Source organism: Hibiscus syriacus, unplaced genomic scaffold (genome assembly GCF_006381635.1).
Source record: "Hibiscus syriacus cultivar Baekdansim isolate YM2019G1 unplaced genomic scaffold, ASM638163v2 tig00112926_pilon, whole genome shotgun sequence".
NCBI classification, from domain to species: domain Eukaryota; kingdom Viridiplantae; phylum Streptophyta; class Magnoliopsida; order Malvales; family Malvaceae; genus Hibiscus; species Hibiscus syriacus.
In genome coordinates, this window is record NW_024063421.1 from 40,773 (window position 1) to 66,791 (window position 26,019).

Genomic DNA, 26,019 nt, shown 5'->3' on the forward strand with positions numbered 1-26,019 from the left:
AATTACCAACCAAATTAACTGGAAATATAAAATATTTAATATATAATATGTATTATTTATAAATTTCGGTTAATTCGGTTAATTGACCGATTAAATGAACTTTGTTCGGTTCGATTAATTATTTTCAAAAAAAATTCAATTCGATTAACGGTTAAATAGAATTCCGATTAATGAAATTTTAGAACACCCCTAGAGATGATGACTCACATGGACGATAATGAAATATTCTATAAATTGAAATAAAACATTAGAATTAAAATGATCTTTTCGATAAACGCTAAAACCTAATTTTAACATTATACCAAGAAAGTAATAGGTATATGTAGACACCCATTTTTGATCGAATTTAAAATATATATATATATAGTATTATAATAATTTATTATTATTATTAATTATTATTATTATTTTATATATATTTGTTGAGTTGGTTATCTACTTGAAATCCCATGAAATCCGGTGACTTTGAGAGAAATGGTTTTGTGGGTCCTTAAAAAGTGGATTTTAGGTTGCTACTTGCTGGATAAGGGTCACGACACCATAAAAAAAAGAGGGCAGTTGAGGTATGAATAATCATTTAAAAAAAGTGGATTTTGAGAGAAATGGTGCTTTATAAATAATGATTTTATTGGTAAGTTTAGTAAATGGTGTTAAAAAATTGGTTTGAATTGGTACATTTAGTAGTACCAATGTCTTAATCAAAAAACAGATTACATGCTGAGTGTTTGGTCTTGACTTTTTGAAACAAAGTTTGCAGTCGTAACGCTGAAACTACACTTGTTTATCATACGTTTCCCAATAGTTTCCCACTAATTTTTATTTTTTTTTTATATTTTTCCTTTGATTTATCTAGTATTTATTTTTTTATTTAACATTTTCTACTTTTAAAGAAATTAAAATCAATTAAAGGTAAGTAACTTGAATCGAGTTTTTAAATTTTAATTTTTATGATTAAGACAACCGATAAATTAATTAATACTGAAAGGGCGGTTCAAGGGTGCTAATCCTTCTTCGACCGTAATCGACTCCTGAACCCGACATATTTCTGGTAAAATGCATAGTGTCCGGTCAACCTAAATATTTTTTAAAATGATCGATGACGACTCTAACCTAATTCATTTAATCCAAATCGAATTCCAGCTCAACCAAATGACGGTTCCACAGTATAGAAGGAGATCACCGTGCGACTATCTTACTTGTTTTACAAGGAAAATCTAAGAAATGAAAGGAACTAAGGTACTATTTTTATTACCTACTTCTTATTTATGATATTATCGAATATCAGGGTTTTAAAAAACGATCAACAACTACGATTTCGTTCTCGTTATAGCGGTTTCGTCGCCGTCCGAGTTACTCGCGACGATCGCAATAGCGTCCGTGACGGCCGCAATTACGATATCGAAATAATCGAAAATACAACCGCGACTGCGATTTAAAACCTGTCAAATACATAAACTCAAATTAATCAGATTAATAACTCATCTGATTATTAGCAGTTCATCTTCCTTCTATAAATTAAGCTCTTCCAAGCAAATATTCTCAAGAAATCAAAATCCCAGAAAATAATGCTTCCTCTTTGGAATTTTCTCTTCCTCTCCTTCCTCCTCTTCTCATACTTCACTGAAAGCAATTTTCTTCATTTTTTTTATTATTCTTGTGTTTATGATATTTTATTTTCAAGACTTGTCGTGTCTTGTTTTCGGACAATGCAGGTGGCTTTCGGCGGCGCCGGTGATTCATCGGCGTCGGATAACCCGTTTACACCAAAAACCTCGTTCGTTAGTTATTGGAACAAACAGCTCAACAGGGATACCCCAAAGACACTTTTTACTCTCTAAAGTTTCGCCTTTAACCGCCGTGGACTCCGCCAGTTTCTCCAAACTCGCTGCCCAAAACCACCTTGATCTTCGCCTCCCTTCCTTTTGCTCCTCCGCTAAACTCTTTTGTTTCCCCGATTTATCGCTGAGTCTCGAGAAACACTCCAAAGACGTCAGCTTCGCCGTCTTACTCGACAAGAACTTCACCGATTACGGCTCCGGTAGTCTCGCTGGAGCCGACACCTTCATGAACTACTCCGAAAACGACAACGTTATCGTCGACTCGTTCCGCCGATACAGCCGGGACTCCGCCGGTCACAAGGATCAATTCGACAATTACGCCGGAGGATCAAATGTTGTTGACCAGAGCTTTAACACCTATTCCACCGCCGCCACTGGCGGTTCCGGGAATTTCAAAAACTACAACCACGAAGTTAACGTCCCTAACCTTAAATTCACTTCCTACTCGATGAATCGAACGGTTATGGACAGCCATTCACGAGCTACACAGAGGACGCCAACTCCGGCCAGCAATCGTTTTCGAATTACGGAAAAAACGGCAACGGCGTTCCTAACGAGTTCAGTAGCTACGGGAAAGGATCAAATGTTATCGGGTCGGATTTTTCCGGTTATGGACAAAAAGCGAACGGAGCTAAAGATACTTTCACTTCGCACGCATTCGATAATTCCAATAATCCGGTAAATGGCTTCAAGAGCTATGGCGAAGGTGGCAACGCCGCCGTCGATAGTTTCTCAACTTACAGAGACCACGCCAGTGTAGGTGACAGCTCTTTCCAGTCTTACGCTAAAGGTTCCAATGGAGCTGAAGTTGATTTCAGCAACTACGCTAAAGGTTGGGATCGGATCGGTTTAGTTTGGATTTAGAGTTGAAAATATAAGATCCGACCCGACCCAAAAAAATAATAATTTGTCCTTATATATATTTAGGGATAATTACAAAAAAATCCTCTATAAATAAATTTTTCAATTAAATCTATATTTTATAAATATAATTTGTACCTAAACTTTATTTTTTTCAAAACCATACCTAAAGTTTAGTTTAGGTTTCATTTTGTTATATCGTCGTTGAAAATCTAATGGTGATATTTGTGTATACCATCATAGCTGTCTCAGACATTTCGGGTCTTGAGAAAAAACTAAAAAAATATGCTTTTATAAAATGAAAGTATATTTAATTATTTTGAACAATTAATTTAATATTACATAAATAAATAAGTCATAGGAAAATAATTTAATTTTGTAAAAATATTTTTTTATTTTATTAAGAAAACACTTTAAATACAATTAAAAGGGAATTAATAAATAAATAAAAATGAATGCATGTATGATACGTACCTTGATTTTGAATAATAAAAAAATTGAATGAATGCATGTATGCTAGATTTAGATTGAAGGAGACTAAAAATTAAAGAATATTTGATAAATTGAAGAGTAATATTTGAAAAAAGAAAAACAAATGATTATATTTAATTCAAAATTAAATGAATAAATAAGAGAATTGGAAAAAGAGGGTAAAAACTAAACATTTTATGTAATTATACAAATTAGGTGTCCTGATTATAAATATAAAAATGGTTAAATTTAATTCAAAATTGAATGAATTGATAAGAGAACTGAAAAAGAGGGTAAAATCTAAAAAATTGAAATTATAAAATTAAAGGTCTTAATTATAAATATAAAAATTGGAGGCCCTAATTATAAATATAAAAAAATTGGGGCTCTTAGCAATTGCTCAGGGTGCACCCTTTATAGTCAGCCATATATACTATAAAATAATTCCACGTCATTATTAAAAAATAAAAAAAAATCACGTCAGTAGTTTAGTTATTTTTTAACGATAGATATTAATTTAAACATATACTAAATGTTAGATATTATCTTGAAAATTGGATACTAAAACATGACAAAATTAATAGTTTATGTACAAAATGTATATTCTACCCTACAATTTTATCTAAAAAATATAAATAAAATTTAGGTCAAGTACACAAATGGTCTCCCGAATATAAGACACTACTTTATTGAGTCCGTCAACTATTAAAATTTACAAAATGATCCTTCGACTATTTATTCTATTCTAAACTCGTCATTTTTTGTTAAAAAATAATGGCATTCTAAGCTGGATGTAGTATATTTTTTGAGATATGTTAGTCGTTTGAGACTCCGATGTCTGATTTTATCATATCTTATATAACATATTAACATCCGGCTCATACTAGGATGGGCATGGGTCGGGTCGGGTTTTTGGTCAACCTGACCCAACTCAAAAATATATACTCTCCACCTGAAACTTAACTTTACCCAAGTTTAGGGGTGACTTCACCCGACCTGATTTTTTGAGATAATATTCGAACCCAATTTGAACTTGTCCAAAATAAATATGTTTATAAAAAATATTGTTTTTATTTGATAAAAATAGGAAACTAATTTAAAAATAATATATATAAAGGATTATCATTGTAATTATCCCTAAAATATATAAAGTAAGTTTATATATTTTTTAGCGTCAGGTTGAGATTTTCATAATAATCTCGAATCCGAACCCAATTTTTTTTAAAAAATCGACCCAATCGGGTTGAATTGAGTTAATTTTTTAATGAAAAATTATTAAATTTAGAATATATTAAATAATCACATGATTATTTTGTAACTTTTAATAGTCGTAGGACTCAAAAAGTAACATCCTATAATCAGAGAACCGTATTATATCTTTTAATAGTCGATGAATTAAACAAAATAACACCTTATATTCAAGGAATCATTTGTATAACCTATCCATAAAATTTGATGATAGATATTTTCAATAGAAATACAATTAATATAAATTTTAAATCTTAAAACACATAGGTGTTCATTCTAAACGGCGTTTTTATTTAAAAAAAAAAAACCTTAAAAAATACATTTATTGGAAAAGTATTCGCAAACAACATTAATTAAAAAAATACTCTTTAAATTATCTACGTAAAATTACCTCACATTTTATAAATGTGTTTAATGAACCTTACATTTTATTGGACGCGAGATTCATAATTTTTCAAAAAAAAAAAATCGTTTATTCTTTAAATAATATCTACATCTATCACTAATTTCGGTCACAACGATATTTCTTTTCTTCATTTTGAAAAAACCTTGAAGTAGACGGAAGCCTACATCCACAGCCACATGCAATGATTACATCTCCACCTTCTCTAGCCGTAATCATATTCTCAAAAATTATATGTATGCTACTCTAAACCTAGAGACATGCATGCTTAGCCAATGGTCATTGAGAGGGAAGTTCTACGATGCGGCGGGTTTAAAAACAATTAAAATAAGGTGTTATTAATTTTGTTATCGTTTAAATAATAAAATTAATAAAATTTACTTAAATTTTTTTTGGTAATTATCTAAAATATTATATTAATCCGGTATTTTTTAAGTCTAATAATATTTCTAATAATTTTTATCGGTTTTATTATTTAACATAATAATAAAATCGATAACACTTTATTTTAGCTGGTTTTTAACCAGCTGCATTATAGAACTACCCATATATCGGGTTTTATAATAGCGTTATTTTTTAGTTCAATGAGTATATAATGGATCCTATATATAGTTGGTATGTTAGGCGTTTGTTAGGTGTATCGGGGCGGATGCATTAAGTCTTCATCGAATTAAGTGCATCCTTGTTATTTAAAAAATGATTAAATATTATTTAATAAATTAAGAAAATAAAAAATAAATTTTTTTATACCCAATATACAATTTCCATATGCAAAGAAACGAAACAAAAATCAAACATGACAACTCCCCAATTGGTCACAAGGAAAGGAAAGACAGAATCAAACATAACATTAGTCATTATGTAGCTTCAAAATATTGTGTATTTATTTTTTTAAGAAAAAGAATCCAAAAAATATTTTATCTATTTTATGTTTTCCAGAAGGGAAAAAAATAACATAACTGTGAAATAAACGAGAGGGGGAGGGGGGGAAATAGGGATTTATTATAATTTATTTGACTCGTGTAGGTGTTAGAAAATGAAATAAAACGTGTATATGTATGTACGATGTATGGAAAAACACATGTTTGAGCATAACATGGTCTACCTCTTCCCTGTGCCGCATTCGGACCATCAAATCGGCTGTTATCATTTTCATATTAGTTGAGTTGAATTATAGCACAATCTCTCTTCACTCCAATCATTACAAAAAATAAGGTAAATTACACTATTTTTCATTGAACTTTATTTTTTCTCCTATTTTGTTTAATCTACTTTTAATTTTTCTATTTTGCTTATCGAACTTTACAGATCGAATCACTTTGTTCATTCCGTCGTTAATTTTTTAATGGCGTTATGACATGACATAAGCATCAAAATGACGTCGTTTTGAAAAACTCAAATATACACCAAAACAACATCGTTTAGAATCTTCTTCTTTCCCCCCATTGTTGCCGCTAGCCACCACGTCATTTTTCATTCCGGCCACCGTCAACCGTCGTTGATGGTGGTCGTTCGGTCCCAAAACTCATGGGTTTGTTCGTCTCAACCCCTGAGTCCGAATTTGGTGGTTGTTTCACCGAAAATGTCCCAAAATCCATGAATCTCGGCTAAAACGTTTCGACTTCTTCACTTTCAATCTTCGAGCCATGGACTTCAGAGCAAGTTTTGACAAAATAGATGTTAGATTCGGACTAAAGGTGTCGAAGAAAAGCGACCCATGAAATTTGGGACCGAATGGTCACCATCTACGACGGTCGACGATGGTCGGCGATGTCATCCGACTATTTTATATTTTTATTTTATAGTTGGGTGAGTAAAATAGGAGAGAAATTAAAGTTTAGTGATGAAGGATGTAATTTACCCTTTATATTTTCAATTATTTTATATAAAATAATAATTAAAAAAATGACATGATATCTCACTGTTAAAGAGCTAACGACATGGTGAGCAAAATGATTTAATTTATAAAATTTAATGAGTAAAATAAAAAAAATAAAAGTACAATAAATAAAATAAGAGATAATAAAATAAGAGGAATCATGTAAATATCCAAAAATATTAACTTCCCACGAAAACTCCACTGATGTGCTCACTGTGCAGTCAAGTTTAGTTTACAATTACGGTGGTAAAACTTAATTATAATTATAAATATTTTTAAATAAAATTAGTCGTTTTCATTGTAAAAAATTATAATAACAGTGTAAATAAGTTGGAGATTTAAAGTTTTATAAGTTTTTATTTATTGTAAAAGTTTTTAAAGTAAAGTATATAAATGGTCTCTGTTTATAAGATATTATTTTATTAAGTTTCTCGATTATTAAAAGTTACAAAATGATCATCCGACAATAGAGTGTTGTTTTATTGGTTCCTCAACTATTAAAAGTTACAAAATGTTATCCGACTATTCATTATGTTACGAACTCGTTATTCTCTGTTAAAAAATTGACGGTATTCTAGCTAGACGTTAACCTGCTGATTGTGATATGATAAAATATGATCCCAAAATCTCAAACGACTATCATATCTTGATCATCATGTTAACATCCAACTTAGACAACTGTCAATCTTCTAATGAAAAAGCACTACTTTAAAACATAATGAACAGTCGGACGACCCTTTTGTAACTTTTAATAGTTAAGAAAATAAAAAAAAAAAGCAACATTGTATAGTTGGAAGATCATTCTATAACTTTTGTTAATCGAGAGACTTAATAAAATAATACCCCAGGGGTGGACCTCCATGGAGCCCGAGGTATCCCGGGCAACCTCTCATCCAGGGGCGGACCTCCATGGTGCTCGGGATATCCCAAGCAACCCCTCTACAAGTGCCTCTCCTAATATAAGTGACACCCCTCAAAAGTGTCACCCTTAGAGTTCTTGCAACCCTTGACGAAGGTTCCTGGGTCCGCCTATGCAATTCCCTATAGTAAGGGGACTATATGTGTACTGTTCCCATATTGTTTTATAAATTGTTAGATACCATGTGACAGCTGAGCACGCAATTTAATATCATGCTGTAATAAAAAGAAAATGTTGCAAAGTGGTGTGTATTGGCTGAGCCAATGGCACTATCTGTAATTTTGGACAAAATAGTTAATATATATAATATAAAACGTTTATCTTCATAAATCATATATACAGACCTTGGTTGGTGTAGTTTCATTTCATTTCATACGAGTACACCTATTGACTGGGTTAAGTAAGGCATTCTCAAAATCCTCTGTATGGGGTCATGAATGCTGCAATAACAGCCCAAATACATTCATGAAATGTCCTTTTCATACTTTAAATCTTTGACATCTAATTTTTTAAGGGTAAATTACGTAATTAATATTTAAATTATCAATTTTGATTTGTTTTGATATTAAAATTTTTACTTTTTTAAAAATCATACATAACGTTTAGTTTTCATTTTATTTTAGTATTTCGCCATTAAAAACTTAACGTTTTAGTACCTAAACTATCAATTTTGATCTGTTTTAGTACCTATTTTTTTTTAAAAAAAATTAAAACTTAACGTTAAATTTTGAATGAGGTACTAAAATAAAACAAAAACTAAAGTTTTTAACGATGAGATATTAAAATGAAACAAAAATTAAACTTTAGTGTGATTTTGGAAAAAATATATGAAAGTTTAAGTGCTAAAACGAACAAAAACTGATAGTTTAGGTACTAAAAGCGTAATTTACCCTTTTTTAATATAAGATATCAGTCTTATGAAAATATCTAAAATTATAATAATAATTTACAACTACAATTGTAAACTAAATATATAATTTGAACATTTTTCTATAACATAGAAACAAGCCGCTTTAGATCATATATGGATCATTCATGGAAAAGGTTAAAACTGAATCAAAAGACTCGAACTAGAAATAAATACGAACAAATCTGATAGCATCGACAAATGAATCAAAAAAGAGGGATTAAGCTATTGAAATACCATAGAGAACTGTAAATCAAAGAGCCGAGCGTCATGAGAAACTATCTACGAATGCAAAATTGAGTATTCAAATTCAATCCTAGGGTCCATAGTAGGGAAGATCAACATGATTACAAATAATTGTCATCTTAATCGGTCTTGATGTCATCAAATCCAACTTTGAGAGAACAAAAAATATATAGAACGACCAAATGATTACAAATAATTGTCATCTTAATCGGTCTTGACGTCATCTTAATTGTCAACTTTTTTTTCAGAAACTTCATTCATTAAAATTTAGTTTCAATAATGTACCATCACCTAATAGGTTAATAATATATAGAATTCATATATATATTATTCATTCCATAAAATAAAATCATATAAAAATGTTAATAAAATTCAATTAAATAATATGAGGAAATAGAATATACAAATAAATATTACATTGTAAATGATAAAAGATAAACACTATCAATATAATAATATATCTAAACGAATTACGAGCACCTAAAAAATAATAACAAATTAAACAAATACTGAATTAAACGCTAATTAGATCAAATAAAAACCCTAATTCATATACCAATTTATCAAACATGCCAGTAAAAGCCTGACAAGGAAAGATGGAAGATTTCAATATGCCAGCCTTTTTCCAGACATAGTGACCCGATGTTACTTTCAAGTTTCTAATCCCTTTGTGTCCCTTCATTTTGCGCTCGCAATATGCAATGCATGCATGAACCTCTTGAATATCAATTTCCAGCACACACACACACATATATAGATTTGTCTTCATCATTAATCTGCAACTTGCATGGGCTATATATATAATTGCGTAGGCAAAACGTTGAAGCAGAATAGTTTGAGAAGTTTTGCAGAAAGTGATGGAGCTTGGAAGTGATTCAACAAGAATCAATCGATGCTTAGTCGAGAGAGAACGAAGGCGTCACATGAAATCTCTCTCTTCCCAGCTCTCTGCTCTCCTGCCTCCTCAACCAACCAGGGTATTCTTATATATATTGTATGAATCCATTGAATATCTTTAGGGTGGTCTAAAAGTGGCCTCTGTGGTAAATTGTATATATATGGTCCTAATTTGTCCGTTTTTAGCACATTAAAAGGCGCTGGTTTATGTTGCAGATGTCGATGCCGGAGCTGGTGGACCAAGCCACTGCATACGTGAAGGAACTGCAGCAGAATCTGGAGAAATACAAGCAAATGAAGGTGGAAATGAAACTGGATTGTTCAAAGAGAAGCAGAAAGATATCACCAGTTCTGAACATCACAGATTCGGGGTCCCATTTGGAAGTAAATTTGATCACAGGGTTGAATAACCAGTTTGCATTGTCTGATTTCATCAGTATTCTCCAGGAAGAAGGAGCAGAAATTATTAGTGCAACTTGCCAGTGCACAGAAGATAGGGCAACCTACACAATTCTTTCTCAGGTACGGTTACTTTTGATAGGACGAAATGGATTCTAATGGTTCACCTCTTTTGATTCGAGTTTAGATAAATTGCGATTCTCCGATCAATCCAAAACAAGTGAACCACCAATAACCGTCACAATAAATTTGGTCTCATCAACACTTTTCTTCATCATTCCATTGAACACATAGTTTTGGCATTTTGTTTTTGCAGGCTGTCTACCCTAGAATTGGCATTGCAACTTCAAGTGTCCTTGAGAGATTGAAGCGCCTGATATGTTGAAAAAAGGAACTTATATTTTTCCATGTATTCCATGAAAGGGGAATAAAGAAGGAATTGCACCCATGTAATTGTTCTCATGAACAATGATTTTTCTTAGTTATGTTAAATGATTTCTTTCCATATTTTTAGATGGTATCTATTCGAAAGATTCCGAATTCATTTGACAATAAACGCTCAAACACCCCTGACATATGATGTACTCGAACCTGAGACCTCAATGAATAACAATTATCCTTTTAACCACCGAAGTAACTTGATTTATGCTCATCGTGTATTTTTTTAAAAATAAAATTTAAGTTTTGCAAAAAAATTATTAAAAATATCAAAACAATGGTAAAAATGTATATATTAAAAGAACATACATAATTCAGATACTTAGTTTAAGGAATGTTAGCCGCAAGTGAACGTTTTTCAGAACATTCTTTCAACAATACATTACATGCAAACAGCCCAATCGATGACGAGCTGTAATGACGTATATAGCTGAGGTCTTCTTAGCTTATGCACATGAATTTCTTACCATATGTATATTATAGGTTGTGATGTATTTATATAATTTAAAATATTTTTTGTTTTATAAAGATTTAGGTTGAATAATTAAAAATAAACGGTTGAGATTAAATCTTTATTTTTTTCAGTGAATATTTTTTTTTATTGTTAATTTCAGTCGTATATTTTCACTCATCCAATAATTTTAAATCTGTGTTAAACTAAAATATTTGATATTGTATAATTAAATCCTAACTCATATATTACGCATTATGTGTGTCGTGTTTTCTTTTCAATTTGTGTAGAAAAAATCGAGTTTCCGACAAACAATGATGATCAATGGTAGGTTTGGTTTTATGGGAGATAAAAGGTCGAAATTTTATAGGTTTAATGTTTTAATATAAAACAAAATTAGATTCCTATGTTCATTATTTTTTAATAAAAGATATACTATTATGATTTAATTTTATTCATATTAGAATTGAAACTAAACTTTTATAAGATATTAATTACGTATAAACTCTTGATAAGAACAATTTAATTAGTGATATACGTCATGGTATCATATTAATAGATCTTGTTAGATGAAAATCGTTAACTTACAAATGATCAATCTATGTTACTGACGTAATATTTTCATATGTATTTAATTATTGATGTGATACAAATCACATTACTAAATTTGATGATGTGATATATAACACATCATCACTTTTGATTATATGACACATGTCATGTCAAATTGAACACATGTGAAAATACCAAATCGGTAATATGGGTTGATCATTAGTGAACTAATGGTTTCCATCCAATATGATATGTTTTGACCAAATATCTTAATGTTAAGGTGTAAATAGGGTCGGGGCTAGGACGTTGGAGGCCATGTGTAAATTCTTAAAAATAATGTAGTTGAAAAATTGAGATTAAGGGAACTAGTTAATTAAAGGAAGGTAAGAAATTTATGACTATGGTGGGAATGAGAATTAACGAGAGAAGATGAATAATTGAAGTTTGGTAAAGTGAATTGAAGAAGATGAACTCATTTCTCGTATAGTGGAGTTAGACAAAAAAATGAGATAAGCTTCACAGCTGTAGCACAGTACTAATTATTGGTATTTTACATATGACTTCAGCAAGATTCGATCGCAGGTTCTGTGGTTTTGTGCTCAAAAATTTTACCACTGATCCATAATACTTTGTTTAGTTTTTTATTGTAACAATAATAATAAATCTAATTTTTTGGGCCCTTGTTATTCCGGGCCTTGTTCCGTCGCGCACATTACGCTGTCTTACTCCCGTCTCAGGGTGTAAAATGCTTCCAAAAAAAAATAGAAGATAAAATGATCATTTGTACAAATGTTGGAAGGTATTTTTGTCATATGAGAGTTTTTTTTAACGAAGTCTTATTTTACGTTTCAAGAAAAGAAAAAAAAAAGAAATAGCTGGTCCAAACTTGTCATATATTATTCTGTTTTGGTATATTGACACTTGTCAGACAGAGTCAAGTTTTTCTTTTCAGTCCCCAAACTTTTGCGTCTTACTGCAAAAACATGCAACACATGTCGGTCCACTTCTGCAACAATGGTCGATGTTGCCCCAATTGCAATTGCAGATTTTGGAACACCAAAATCAAACATGGTCGGCAAAAACAACAGATCCAGGACCACATTTCACTTGAATCACTGCAGTCGTGTTTAAACTTTGCATCAAATTAAAATCGGCTTCTGCAGTTTCATACATGAGTCATCCCTGTCATTTGGTATCTTTGTAATAAAAGAATACAAACAGCGGCGGATTTAGATATACTTTTTAAGATGAACATATATTAATTATTAATATTTTTCTTATAGCGAGGACATAAATATTCTGGACATGCTTCGCAACCGACACTAAATACAAATCGGTAACCGGTCCTGCTCTGATATTTTTATCTGGCGTGGACAGGAACGATCACAATTCTGGCTCCAGGGCAGCCAACTAGGTACCACTGATAAGTTCATTCAGTAGTGAAACTGTACATATTATTTTCAAGAGTCAATTATCGAAAATAGTTGTAATGTTAATATTTTCTAGTACAATCACCCTTAATTAGTGAGATGAATATATTCAAAGGATACATATCATATGTTTGAGGAATATATCCTCGTATTCATGTATGAAATTACTCTTTTCCTCCTTCCACTGTTCGAAAGTTTACTTTGGCGTCAATCGGATATGAAGGGGGTTTTAACGACACTCATTTGCATATAAACAAAAAATAGAGAACTCGGAGATTATGAGCATAAAAATTACTTTGCCCTGACTTCTGTAGTATTTTCAAAAGACTTCTAGCTCCTTATAATTATTGTGAAGGTCTCGTGAGAGTATAATATCAACTATCCTTAATTATTAAATTTAAATCATATATAAAAAAATATAAATAGATTTATTATCGTTTATATTTGTAAATATAATAAACTGAACTAAAATAAAGTTATTTTTATAATAAATATTCTGAATATCCGATTAACTCAAATAGCTTTTTAAACACGTGGGAATATAACCTTTAAAATTGTCATCAAATTGGGCCATTCGAGCTGCAAGCATGGAAGAAACGAGTTTGGAATTGAAAGTCGTATAGGGTTCATGCAGCCGCTAAATTACTAAGTTCTTAAATTTCCACCAAAACCGGTACGTTGTACTATAAGAACGCCAACATATATGTCGTAGTGTTGCAATTCCATACGTTGTTTTTCCCTTCTGTGCGACACTCGAAAGAACCATGGCCGATCCGACCGCATCACTGTCGAGAACGAACCGAAATTTGATCGAACGAGAACGAAGATCGGAAATGAGATTGCTCCTTTCGACGCTCGTTAGTGTTCTTCCTCCTCGCCCGAAAAAGGTACCGTTACCGGATCACTGTGCTGTGATCATATATTTGCTCGGTTTTTCGTATAATCGATTACGCCATTGATAAATGTTGTTGCAGATGCCAATGCCTCAGGTGGTGGAGAATGCCACGGTCTACGTGAAACAACTGCAAGAGCGTGTGGAGTAACTCAACCTAAGGAAAGTGCAACTGGAAAGTGAAACAACAATATCGCCGGCCCTCGAAATAACGGATTCGGATTCGGAATCCACGATGGAAGTCAATTTGATCGCGACGACGACGTCGGCATTATGCGACATCATCACTATCCTCGAGGAAGAAGGAGCCGAAGTTGTGAGTGTTAATTATCATAAGGATGGCAATAGGATCCGTCTTTCAGTTCATTCTCAGGTACAAAGTAAAAACATTCATCGATTTGTTTATTTATATGAAAATGTATTGAAATGTAAATTTATTGGAATTTTTTTTTGCAGGCTGCTTACTCTAGAATTGGGATTGAAAATCTCAGAGTGCGTGAGAGGTTGAAAAGACTACAGATTTCGTGAAAGTTTCTTTAGTTACTGCAAATTAAACCCTAAAAGATGAAGATTAAAGCTGCATGTTTGGAGATATGCATGCCATTGTTTTCTACTTTTTGAATGTAGAATTGAATCTACTTTTAAGTCATCTTGCCGTGATTTGAATGTGTTAAGTTTTTAAGGTACTCGTCACGTGTAATTAAATTCGTAATTGATCAACAATCAGTTAATCTAGTGGTATGAGACATTGATTCCTTAAGCAATGTCAAGTGTTTGAATCCTAACGTTTGCAAATAGAGTAAATTGAGTTGAGAGAATCGTCATCGTCTTTGCAGTACTCGATCTAGATTAGACTCGATCAAATATCTACAAATATGATCTTTTTATTATCTACACCAAAATCATCATCAAATGCAAGAATTGTTTACGTACGAGAAATATTCCAACACTCCAATAACGCCAAAGTTGATAAGTAAAAGAGTATGTTTATCTAAATAGAAACTTCAAAGATACAATTAATAACATTTTTTTCTTTTTTGATTAATATGGGTTAAGTATAAGTGTATTATATGTTCAAAGATAACTTTCAACCATTTGACGTTAAACGCTCATACCCCTGACATTCCTGACGCTTGAACCCAGGACCTCAAGGAATAACAACATGTTCTTTACCACTTAAGTCGCTCGTTTTGTGAAGTTAATAGTAAATTTAACAACAATGAACAATTATGAAAGTAATGATGCAAAAATAATTAATCTATGTACCAAAACTAAATTGTAAATTAAAGAAATTATATTCTTTAAAATTTATAAAAACATCAATTAATATATAATAAAATTATGCTTTTAACTTTTTTAAAGTGATAAAGTTATACTTTAATCCTTTTAAAAATTATTAAATACAATATAATACGGTGATATAATTACATATAAACTTTCATAAAATTTATAATTCAAATTCAACTAAAAAAATTCTAACTTTGTTATTGTGAATAATATTTTGATGGAATAAATTTTCATTTAAAACTTTTTTTCACTAAATTCGGGAAATGTAATAATTAAATGTTTTTTTTAAATATTTTAATAAATTATTTTTTTTTTAATTTCATCTAAAATCTGAAACAGATTCGTTATATGATTACTTACTTTTTTAACAGCTATAGGGAAGAGATTAAGATATTTTTAATTTCTAATTTCATCTAAAATCCATGGCGTTGGACTGCATAAAGTTAATGAAACGACGTCACTTACCTGCTTTTTAGCTTTTGAATTTGTATAATTCAAGTGGGACGGCTCCACCATACGACAGCTGCCACGACGTTCCAAATTTTCCAAAATTTTTAAAAGAGCCCTTTCTCTTTCCACGTTTTGCAAAACCATCCCCCAACCTTCTCTTTGCAAGCACTGAATTTCAGTAATCTTGGACGATTTTTTTGATCAGGAAAAAATATGGCAAATTTGGAACCGGGGAACATCGAAGCTCGATTTTGCAGGTCACCGATATTGTACCGGCCGATTTCGATGAGGAGAATCTTTGGCCTAAACATGGATTCTAGATCAAGGTCACGAATCTTCGCATTCGATTTACGCTAGTCTTCCTTCTGAGCAAGATGATTTTGTTCTTAGTAAAAAAATGAAACTTGGGGACATAACTCAAAAGGTGAAGACGCGCCTGCAATCTTGCATGAAATTGCGCACAACTCCATAGACCAACGTCCATGGAGTTGTGCGCAATTTCATCCAAGCAGCATCCCATATGGCACATAACTCAAAAGGTGAAGCAGATAGAAACTGAAGCAGGGAATTGGTTCATGGAGTTCCTGGAGAAAACTTTGGAGAATGGTATGAAGAAATCTAAAGGGAAAGTTGGTTAGTCACCGATATGAAGGTTATTAATTGGGTCAGTTTTTTTAAGATTATATTACACTTTTACTATACTTTTCAAGGGTTCTTGTTTTCATTGTTTGATTTCCAATGATTTCCGTTATTGTGTCCCTCTCAATTAATGTGCAAGAGCTTATATGTATTAATTTTTTATGTAAGTAATTAGATTTATTAAAAATATATATCTAAAATTATAAATAGAGGGTCACAATCATAATCATAACTATAATTAGGAGGACCATGCAAGAAAAATATTGAAAATTCAACAAACAAACAAAAAACTCGAACAAAACATACATACAAACATATCTGACTGAATCGACAAACAAACCACAAAAAGAGATCAAACTACTTAAAGACTATCGTCAAACCGCAAATCAGAGTCAAACAGCTTGAAAAACTATTCATGAACAAAAATCGCATATTCAAATTCAATCCGATGATCTAAAACAGAGAAAATCAACAAGATAATGAATAAATGTCATTTTGATCAGTCGAGGCACATCAAATCAAACCCTGAGAAAAAGAACAGTCAAACGACAAATTAAAAAGACATAAAACATTCCGAAAGGCAAAAGGGAACATGCCATAAAAGTAAAGTTATTAAAAAAATAAGAAAAATAAGTAAAAGAAAAACAAAGAATATCGACAACCAACAATTAGCACTAAGATTAATGTTGTCGCTCGCCAAGCAAGATGAAAGAGAAAAACCTAATTTTTAATTCGTAAGTTTATACTTCTATACATATGTATAATTGAATCAGAATAAGAATTTCATGTGTATATTTGAATCGTGATCAAAGTTTTATGATAGGATAATTTACAGCTCCATATGGTAGGGTACAATTGAACAGAGGCCAGGAATCTTTTGAAACCCTTTGTTCACCATTGCCATCCTCATTTTTTCAGCCTTTTCCCATCTATCTGAAGCTGGATAGATATTTGACAGCAGCACATGATGTGAATTATCCCCAGAATCCAAGTCATCATCCGTTCCAACAACTTCTCGCATCACTTGTTCTAGCATGTTAGTGTCCATATGAATCCTGCAAGCGCCGAGCAGAGCCCTCCAAACTACATCATTCGGCTTCGTCGGCATTCTCTTGACTAGGCCGAAAGCTTCTTTCAATCTTCCGGCACGCCCCAAAAGGTCGACTAAGCAACCGTCATGTTTGATGCTTGCTACGATGCCGTAAGTCTCCATCTTGGAGAAAATTTCCAACCCGTCATCTACACACCCGCCATGGGCACAAGCTGATAGAACCGAAAGGAAAGTGATGGCATCCGGCATCTTGTTCGACTCTTCCATTCTTTTGAAAAACTCCAGAGCTTCTCTGCTTTTTCCATGAATGGCGAAACCCGATATCATGGAATTCCAGCAGGTGATTTTCCGGTGACTCGTTTGTTCAAAGATCGACCTCGCTTGGCCTAAGTCACCGCATTTGGCATACATATCCAATAATGCATTCAAAACGAACTGATTAGCCTCATTCCCTTCGTCTTGATACGATAATGGATTTCTTTTCCAACATCTAATTCACCTAACTGTGCACAAGCATATAAAACACTTGTGATGGTAACTTCATCGGGTTCGAAACCTTCGTTCTGCATTTTCCTAAACATTTCCAAAGCTTCTTCACAGAAGCCATTTTGTGCATACCCTGAAATCATCGAATTCCAATTAACCGAGTTCCTAACAGGGATTCTATCGAAAAATTTCCTAGCTTCCTTAACATCACCCCTCTTACAAAACCCAGAAATCATTGATGACCAAACAAAGTAATTCCTTTCTGGCATCATTTCAAAGATCTCCCTTGCAGCTTCTAATTCTCCATTTGCCTTGTACCCGTCAACTATCACCGTCCAAGTCACCACGTTAATTAACTGTGATGGTACTTTATCGAATAATTGTCTTGCTCTTAAAGTGTCTCCACTCTTTGCAAACCCATCGATCATCTCTATCCAAGTCACCGAGTTTCTTCCAATGGGCATCTTTTCAAACAAATTCAATGCAGATTCGCTATCCCCGTTTTTCAAATACCCACCTATCATCGCGTTCCATGTCACCACATTTCTCTCGGGCAATTCATCAAACACCTTCCGGGAATCGATCAAATTGCCGCATCTTGAATACATACTAAGCAATGACGAGGAGATACGTAAATCGACGGATACACCAAATTTGATTGACTCGGCATGCAAAGATTTCCCATAATCCTGGGCTGAAGCTGAAGCTGAAGCAGAAGCAGAAGCAGAAGCAGAAGCACATGCCTTGAATATCAAAGGAACAAGGCCTAAAATGTAGAGTCCCTGCTGGCGTATTTGGGTGTGTAAAGAAAGCACTTGATCGGGATTTCTTTGAGAAAGGTGGTTTCTTATGATGTAAGACCAACCGGGTTGATTTTGGTTTGAACTGTTCTTGGCTATATCTTCTACAATTCTAATGGCTTTTTGTGGGTTTTTAGGCAATTTTGTTGTTCCCATGTCACAGTTTTAATTTTTAAGAAAATGCTCAACTGTGGGGTTTATTGATATATTTTACAGTCCTGGTAGATAACTAAAGTCAAGGTCCCAAGTGAAGAAGAAAAAGTTGAATCCATTCAGTTGGGAATTTCCCCATCAGAAATAGGCTCATCGGCAACACGGACGGTAATTGATGAGTCCCCGTCTAAATATACGTCAAGTGTGAAGGTATCAATCAGGCTTCATTTTCTGGAGGATGATCTTCGAGCAGAACACAATGAAGGAATGGACGTAAAAAGGATGAAGAAGATGAAGTTCTTTGATCTAACATTTGAATTACGGCAATGTAAACGATTTATCCTTTCTAATTTAGACTGAAAATCATCGTCAATATTTCATGGTAAGATAACTTGTGTCACTCATCGCAGTCACTTGCCTATAATTTCATTTAAAATGTTGAACGCGGATCAAAAAGAATGAACCACCAATGACAATAGCTCAAGCCTTCTCTTTTAACATATCTAGAGATGAATCCATGTGTAGAAACTTGCCTATCTTGAACAGTATGTTACTAATTTCTTAAGCATGAGATCAAAATCTTCTGTTCTCGTCTTGAGAACTTGAAACATTTCATGGCAAACCCAATAATTGACCGAAAGTTGTTGAAAGACATATTGCTACTTTATTGTATTTAATGACCCATTCTTCCGTTCTATGCATACGTTATTTGTATTACTACGAGTCAGATTTAAAAAAAAATCGAATTCATGTCGGGATTTTTAGAGGTCGTGTTCGGATTGGATCTAGTTTAGGTTTAAAGTGAAAAATACCCGATCCGAAAAAATATAATTTTAACTTATATATTTTAAGATAATTACAATAATACCCCACTATATATTAGCTTTTTCAATTAAATCTCTATTTTTATTGAATAAAAACAATATTTTTAATAAATATATTATTTCAAATCCGATTCGAATTTTGCCTCAAAAAGCCAAGTCGGGTGGAGGGTATAAAATTTTTGGATCGAATTGACCAAAACCCGACCCGTGCACATCCCTAACTATGATTGTGTTAAAGCTCAAATTTAGTATTTTTGAGACTTGGTTTACCTACGGCCAAAGAATATTCAGTCGATGCATTTCATCAATTACGGATACATTCGAATCATCCTTTACTTTCTCTCTAGCATTATTCATCTGTCTATATACATCCGATCCCCCACAAAACTTTAAAGAGATTTTGATAAGTTCAGCTACCATTAAATATATATATATATATATATATATATATATAGATAAAAAAAACCCATTAAATCTATATTCACTCGATGAAAAGAAAGATATTTGTAAACCTTCTTTCATCGTAAAAAAGTGAAAGAGAAACTTGAATTGCACATCCAAATTATTGAAAGTAGAAATAATTCACCTAGGAAAATGTAACCACCTAGCATTATATTACATTCAACTGGAACCTCCACAAGTGTATGCACACGCAGCAATCAAATTTACAAGAGGAATGGACCTAAATGGCATGTTAAACCATTTACCATTATCCATATCAGCTAATAAAAGACATTGATGTTAAGGACCAATACGAAAAAGCAAATATACAAGACAGACGAACAAATTGATGCTTACCTTCGGATAATTGCAGATAATCCATCACCTAAGATGATCATCAAAGTAGTTTATGCAGGTTGTATGAGCATCCTAGCCAGCATCAACAAATAGTACTAGACAAGACCAAGATAAAAGTAATACTGGCACCTTCTGATATCAGCTACAATGGAAGAAAAGATCAAAGCTAGATCAAACTCTTTGTTGAAGACGGGGTACTATGGAGGGATCTTGCACAATTGAGTTTTGAGCTGAATATGAAGCAGTCGTAGATCATAGAAGTAGATGACGAACTGCAGAGAAGCTAACAGTAGACCATTTACTGACTTCATCGTCTTAAAAAATTTAGAAGCTTTGTTGAAGATGAATATACTACAAACAAGGTTGCAACCAACACTGTTTGTTACTATTAGCGAATTCAACATGCAACTCAAGCTTCTACAACATGCAGGAGCGATAACCAGTACAAGAGGTGGTCCAGAGAAGCAATAGTGAGGAAACCATGTGCACTAAGATGCAGTAAAGGGGCGAAAGGATGCTGGTTTACTTCAAAATCACAAATCAAACAAAACATAAAAATCCTTTAGAATCATCAATCACAAAAAGACAAACTTAACATAATAACTAAGTTTAACATATGAAGGTAACAGATAAATAGAAGTAGATAACAACATGAAGAAAGGGACTTCCCAGTTTCATATGCTGCTTAGAGCAAGCCATCACCCGTTTTGGCAACTGAAACACTTTGCAGAGTGGACACCACGCAAAACCACAAGTTCTAACAAGACCCTATTGTCACAAAACAAATATAACATAAATCTCTTTTGCTCACAGAAGCTCCTAAAACAGTATTACGTAATCTTTTCCATAGATATATTCCAGAATTGCTCAGATCAGGTCTTGCTTTAATCTCTGCAAAAGAATTTAAACAAAGCATGTCAAATACGGAACTACATTGTAAGTATCAAAAATAAGATCCGAAGTGATTCAAGTAATTTGGTAGGTATGACATACCCATTAGCATAAGGTGAATCACGACGAGCATGACGATATGGAGGTGACCTGCTGATGCTGCGACCACGATGAGGTGATATGCTGCGGCGCCGAGGAGATCTTTTCCCATGTGGACTGTAGCTCCTGCCACATAATATAGAAGTTTTATGAGCAGGTAAAAGTAGCAAGTACATCTTGTAAGTAATCTGCGCACACATGTTCAGGTGACAATCATAACAATCCAAACACACACACAAAGGTAAAATAGTTATAAAAAAAACAAGCCTTATTAACCAGGCGTAATATGTATTTGAGCACATCAAGGTTAAAAAAGTCAAAAGATTATGGCCTAAATACGTACAGACCCAAGTGCAACTCAAGTTTACCTCAATTATAAAACCAAGAATATATATCTATACATCCTAAATTCATTAACGAATATTCTTACTTATAGCCAATCAGGGGGGAAAGGCTTTGCTTAGCAAAAGAAAAGGCATAACATGTATTGTACCATTGCATAGTATAGGCAGCTCTGCAAACCTGATTCGGCAGAAACTATCCTCATACAGCCTCAAATGTAATCAATGTATGTATGAAAGAACCATTAAACACTCTTATCAAAAAAAAAGAACCATTAAACACACCTGCGCTCATATCCATAACTTGGACTCCTACGGCGACGAGGACTGGGGCTTCGCCTTCGCCCATTCCCAAGTCCCCGTGAACCACGTGAGCGACATTCACGAGCAAAGTGACCAGGTTCTCCACACTCATAACACTTCAAATCCTCTCCCCCACCACGACGCCCACCACCACGGCCTCCACCACCTTTAGAATTGTGAGAGAGTTCCACACGCCAACCATTCTTGCCTTCAAGGAGAAAATAAAAACAGTAAGCAAACTCCAAGTCAGTAAAACAGGAAGGATCAAAAACCCATCATTGATTTTAAGAAGCACATAACAAAAGAGCAGAGTCAAACCATAGACTGCAAACAACTAGTAAACAATTCCCAGCTTGTAAAAATACTAAGAAGAATCATATAAGACATCTCTCTTAACATGCATATAAAAGCTTAATTGTTAATGGGTTTAAAGCATATGCACAACATAAAATGAGGGAAAACAGATATAATCAAGCAAAAACCAAATGCAAGGTTTGAGAAATGCAGCAAAAAGATAAAATAAACACAGAAAACATCATAATTCAAAGTAAAAATGGTAATAAAAGCAGTATACTCACCATCCAATTCACGAATTGCATCCACAGCATCCCTGCGGTCATCAAACTCAATAAATGCATATCCTGGTGGCCTTCTAGCTACCCAGACACTGAATCCATCAGAAACTAATCAATCAAACAATAAAAATGCATTCATACTTAAAGATATATAAAATTACATATAATATTAAAACGATACGTTAACTTGATTTGAATGTCGCAAGAAAAAAAACGAAAGCTACACTGCTACCATCTAAAACACATAATATTCAGGTCACCATCAAAATAATTTTTTTTTCTTCATTTAGAAAAATAAAATCATATTTACTTGCGGAGAACGCCGAAAATCCTAAACTCGACTTCGAGATCCCTCTCAGTGACCCGAGGATCCAAATTCCCGACATAAACCCGAGACATTCTCGAAAATCACTGCACAATATAAATAATAGCACCAACAAATAAGTAAAAAATCACTAAAAGTGAAACAAGAAACAGAAAACCCTAGAAGAAACAGAAAACCCTAGGAATAGGATGGTTACAAAGAGGTCAGAGAAAAATTAGGGGCTTTTGTAGGAAACGATCGAAGGAATATATGTAGTTGAGGGAGACAATACGATTAGGGGTTACCTAGATGAAGTTTATAGGGCGTTTTTACGATGAGAGAGATGGAGAGATTAAGAAATGAAGTGTACGATCGATTGTTTTGGCTCTGCTGCACACAATTGCAAAGCGTTGGATACTAATTAGAAACCCTAGAACATGAAAATGTAAATTGATTTTTGGTTTTAAAGGGCAAAACAATGTAGCGTGTAAAGACGCCTGGGTCTAGGGATCGGAACGGGTCGGATCTACCAAATATATGGCCTTTAGCTTTGTTGGATCGGGTCGAACGATCTCCATTGAGGTCCTCGGGTCCGTGCTCTTTCCGTCTTAAAGAATAAATTAAGTTTTAAAAAAGTAAATATTCAAATATCTATATAATATTGAGTTCTAATTATCAAAAACTTTATACTGTTAGGGATGTTTGGTTGATAGATTTTTGGATTCGCAGTATTGTTTTTTTCGAGTTAAATATACTCATGTTTGAATGGGTCATATTCTCAAGTGAGGGTAAAAGGTCAATACCAACAGTATTTTTTGGGTATGAATTACTGAGAATATTATTCTCACATCTCACCTAGGTATTTCTTTATTCCCGTGATTAATGGGCTAAAATACCTTCTCCCCGTTTGCTTGCTTCTGCGATGGAAAAAATTCAACTTCTTTGATTTGGCGAGAGAAACTCTCAGAGTATAATTCCTCTTCCGATTTCAAAAACCACATTCTTCGATTTGGTGAGAGAAGCATTCTTCTTCTTTGATTTCCCTTATCTATCAGAAAAACAGAGGAAGAAATGGACAGCGGAAGAAGAAGTTGCACTCAAGGCAGGAGTTCTTAAGCATGGTACTGGAAAATGGTGCAATATCCTTTCAGATCCTGAGTTTAGTTCTATCTTGCATTCACGCTCAAATGTGGATCTCAAGGTATGTAGCTGAGCCTCAAGCATGATTCTTTATATTAGATTAGATTCTAGATTCTAGATTCTAGATTTTTTCTTCTTCTTTTTGGTTATGGCTTTATTTTTTCTTTTATTCCAGCGCTTAATAATCTGAAAGAGCTGCATATATCAAATAGTAACATCACTAATTCTAGGATGTCTTATTTGAGAGGTATTTATCTACCTTTTCTTTTGCATGGTGGACACACACTGTCGTCCATTGTGTTATATAAAAGGATATGACTTCTCTTTGTTTATATTCATTGTTCTTGGTTTCAGTTCCTAATACATTGAATGTAACATGATTAATACATCTTACCTTTTAGGTCATAATCTTCAGGTTCTCCTAGTGATGGCATCTTAATCTTATTTCCCGTACTAATAATCTATTATCTTAATAAGACCAGATGACCTAAAGAATTAAACATATTATGTTATGTACTAACATTACTTTCCATGGCAGGTTTGAACAAACTTAATATGTTGAATCTGGAGGGATGTAACGTTACTGTTGCATGCTTAGATTCCATCTCAGGTATATTCTCATTACTTACCTCTACTGATAATTTAACACTACATTTTGTAGCTGTTATACATTGAACATTGATGTGCCTTCAGATATAGTGACATGTATTTCATGGGGAAAACCAGTAGGTGGATGTAATGTCTTAGAGTTGTGAGATAGGTAGATAAGGATAAACTCTCTATCATTATCATGCATAGAAGATCAAACTTCATCATATCACAAAATACAATGAGTTGTTAGCAAGTCCATGGAGTTTGAGCAACTATCAAATTTCTTAGAATTATAATAATTTCATGTGACATGCAATCATTGGCATACTTAAATCTTGGAAAATGTGGCCTAACAAATGATGGATGCGACAAGCTTTCTGGTGATTTGTGTTTGAATTCTTTTAATGCTTTGATTCTTGAACCATTGTGTAGAACTACTACATTGCTAAGTATAATTGGAATGTTTACAGTATTCACCAAGCAGAGTAAAGCCCCTGTTTTGTTGTATTTTTTTTTTGGTGTCTTTAAGTTAGCCTGCACTCAAGTTTTTTAAAATCGAAATCTAATCTGATGAATGATTTTGGCATTCAAACGAAATTATTACTATTAGTGTATTGTGTTTGTTTTAATTTCTAGGTCTTTGTTTCTTTAGATTTTATAAAATGAATCAGTTAATAATAATTCATATATGTCAAATTGGTTTTTGAAATAGAGAAATCCATCATTTTTGTATCTGCAACTGTCTTTCTCAAAATCTCAACATTATTTACAATTGCGGTTAACATCATCTTCCCTCTCTTTTGATCATCTTCCCTTTGCTTGCTGTTGGATTCTTCACATTTGTTGATTGAATTAGTTCACAGTATTGAATTAGTGGAGTAGAAATCTGTTAGATTGGTGTTTAATCATTTGCTTGCTGGGTATATTATATTTATTTGCAAATTTATACACGATTTAGGCACTGAGGTAGGTGTATGTGCAAATTTATACTCTTAGTGTCCATGTATCTTTTACACACTGTTAAGTTTTTTTTCCTTCCATACAGCTTGAATTCTACAACACTCTTTGTGAAGTTAATTCCCCTTTGAAAAACCACATTCCTACTGTATTGGCTAGTGGGATTCTGCACTTGAAAAATGGATCTTACAAAATTGATTCTTGGGATGGTAAAGACGTTCCTGATGTGCTTGAAAAGTGCAATTTGATTATTGGGTGTACATAGCAGGAAGTTGAGAAAGATTGTCATTGGATATTAGAGTTATAAGTGGGAAGCGTGAAAATACACATGCAACTAGTTTGCTTTTTTGTTTTTAGTATATGTAACACATAAGTATACATTTGTATGTATTTTTGTGATATTAATGTTTCACCCTTTTAGTTTCAAGTGGCTTGTTTTTATTTAATATTGATAATTAAAAATATGATTTTTTAATACTAGTAATAATATATTTTATAA

The 26,019-nt window shown here is 33.0% G+C and overlaps 3 protein-coding genes and 2 pseudogenes across 3 annotated transcripts; 3 read left to right on the top strand and 2 right to left on the bottom strand.

Moving 5' to 3' along the window:
* The first annotated feature begins 1,550 nt into the window (after positions 1–1,550).
* Positions 1,551–2,702, top strand: LOC120184704 (annotated as a pseudogene).
* Positions 2,703–9,618: 6,916 nt separating this feature from the next.
* LOC120184694 (transcription factor bHLH167-like) lies at positions 9,619–10,459 on the top strand. Its single transcript, XM_039189088.1, has 3 exons — positions 9,619–9,749; positions 9,886–10,191; positions 10,385–10,459. The coding sequence occupies exons 1-3, from the start codon at positions 9,630–9,632 to the stop codon at positions 10,451–10,453; spliced, it is 495 nt and encodes a 164-aa protein (XP_039045019.1). The 5' UTR covers positions 9,619–9,629; the 3' UTR covers positions 10,454–10,459.
* A 3,244-nt stretch (positions 10,460–13,703) lies between these two features.
* On the top strand, positions 13,704–14,389 carry LOC120184698 (annotated as a pseudogene).
* A 2,618-nt stretch (positions 14,390–17,007) lies between these two features.
* LOC120184688 (pentatricopeptide repeat-containing protein At3g21470-like) lies at positions 17,008–18,353 on the bottom strand. The gene is given in 2 exon segments (XM_039189083.1): positions 17,008–17,701; positions 17,704–18,353. Coding segments are annotated over 2 exon segments (1,314 nt in total). The 5' UTR covers position 18,353; the 3' UTR covers positions 17,008–17,036.
* Positions 18,354–21,047: 2,694 nt separating this feature from the next.
* LOC120184697 (serine/arginine-rich splicing factor RSZ21-like) lies at positions 21,048–23,274 on the bottom strand. The gene is made up of 6 exons (XM_039189091.1): positions 23,138–23,274; positions 22,839–22,939; positions 22,532–22,620; positions 21,936–22,161; positions 21,313–21,435; positions 21,048–21,210 (listed from the first exon to the last, which is right to left on the bottom strand). The coding sequence occupies exons 2-6, from the start codon at positions 22,925–22,927 to the stop codon at positions 21,204–21,206; spliced, it is 534 nt and encodes a 177-aa protein (XP_039045022.1). The 5' UTR covers positions 22,928–22,939; positions 23,138–23,274; the 3' UTR covers positions 21,048–21,203.
* Positions 23,275–26,019: the final 2,745 nt, after the last annotated feature.

Coding starts and splice junctions, on each gene's coding strand:
- LOC120184694 (XM_039189088.1), top strand. CDS start 9,630: ATGGAGCTTGGAAGTGATTCAACAAGAATCAATCGATGCTTAGTCGAG. Junction 9,750..9,885: donor TGCCTCCTCAACCAACCAGG/GTATTCTTATAT, acceptor TTTATGTTGCAG/ATGTCGATGCCGGAGCTGGT. Junction 10,192..10,384: donor CCTACACAATTCTTTCTCAG/GTACGGTTACTT, acceptor TTGTTTTTGCAG/GCTGTCTACCCTAGAATTGG.
- LOC120184697 (XM_039189091.1), bottom strand. CDS start 22,927: ATGTCTCGGGTTTATGTCGGGAATTTGGATCCTCGGGTCACTGAGAGG. Junction 22,621..22,838: donor ATTTTCGGCGTTCTCCGCAA/GTAAATATGATT, acceptor TGATGGATTCAG/TGTCTGGGTAGCTAGAAGGC. Junction 22,162..22,531: donor TGCAATTCGTGAATTGGATG/GTGAGTATACTG, acceptor TTCTCCTTGAAG/GCAAGAATGGTTGGCGTGTG.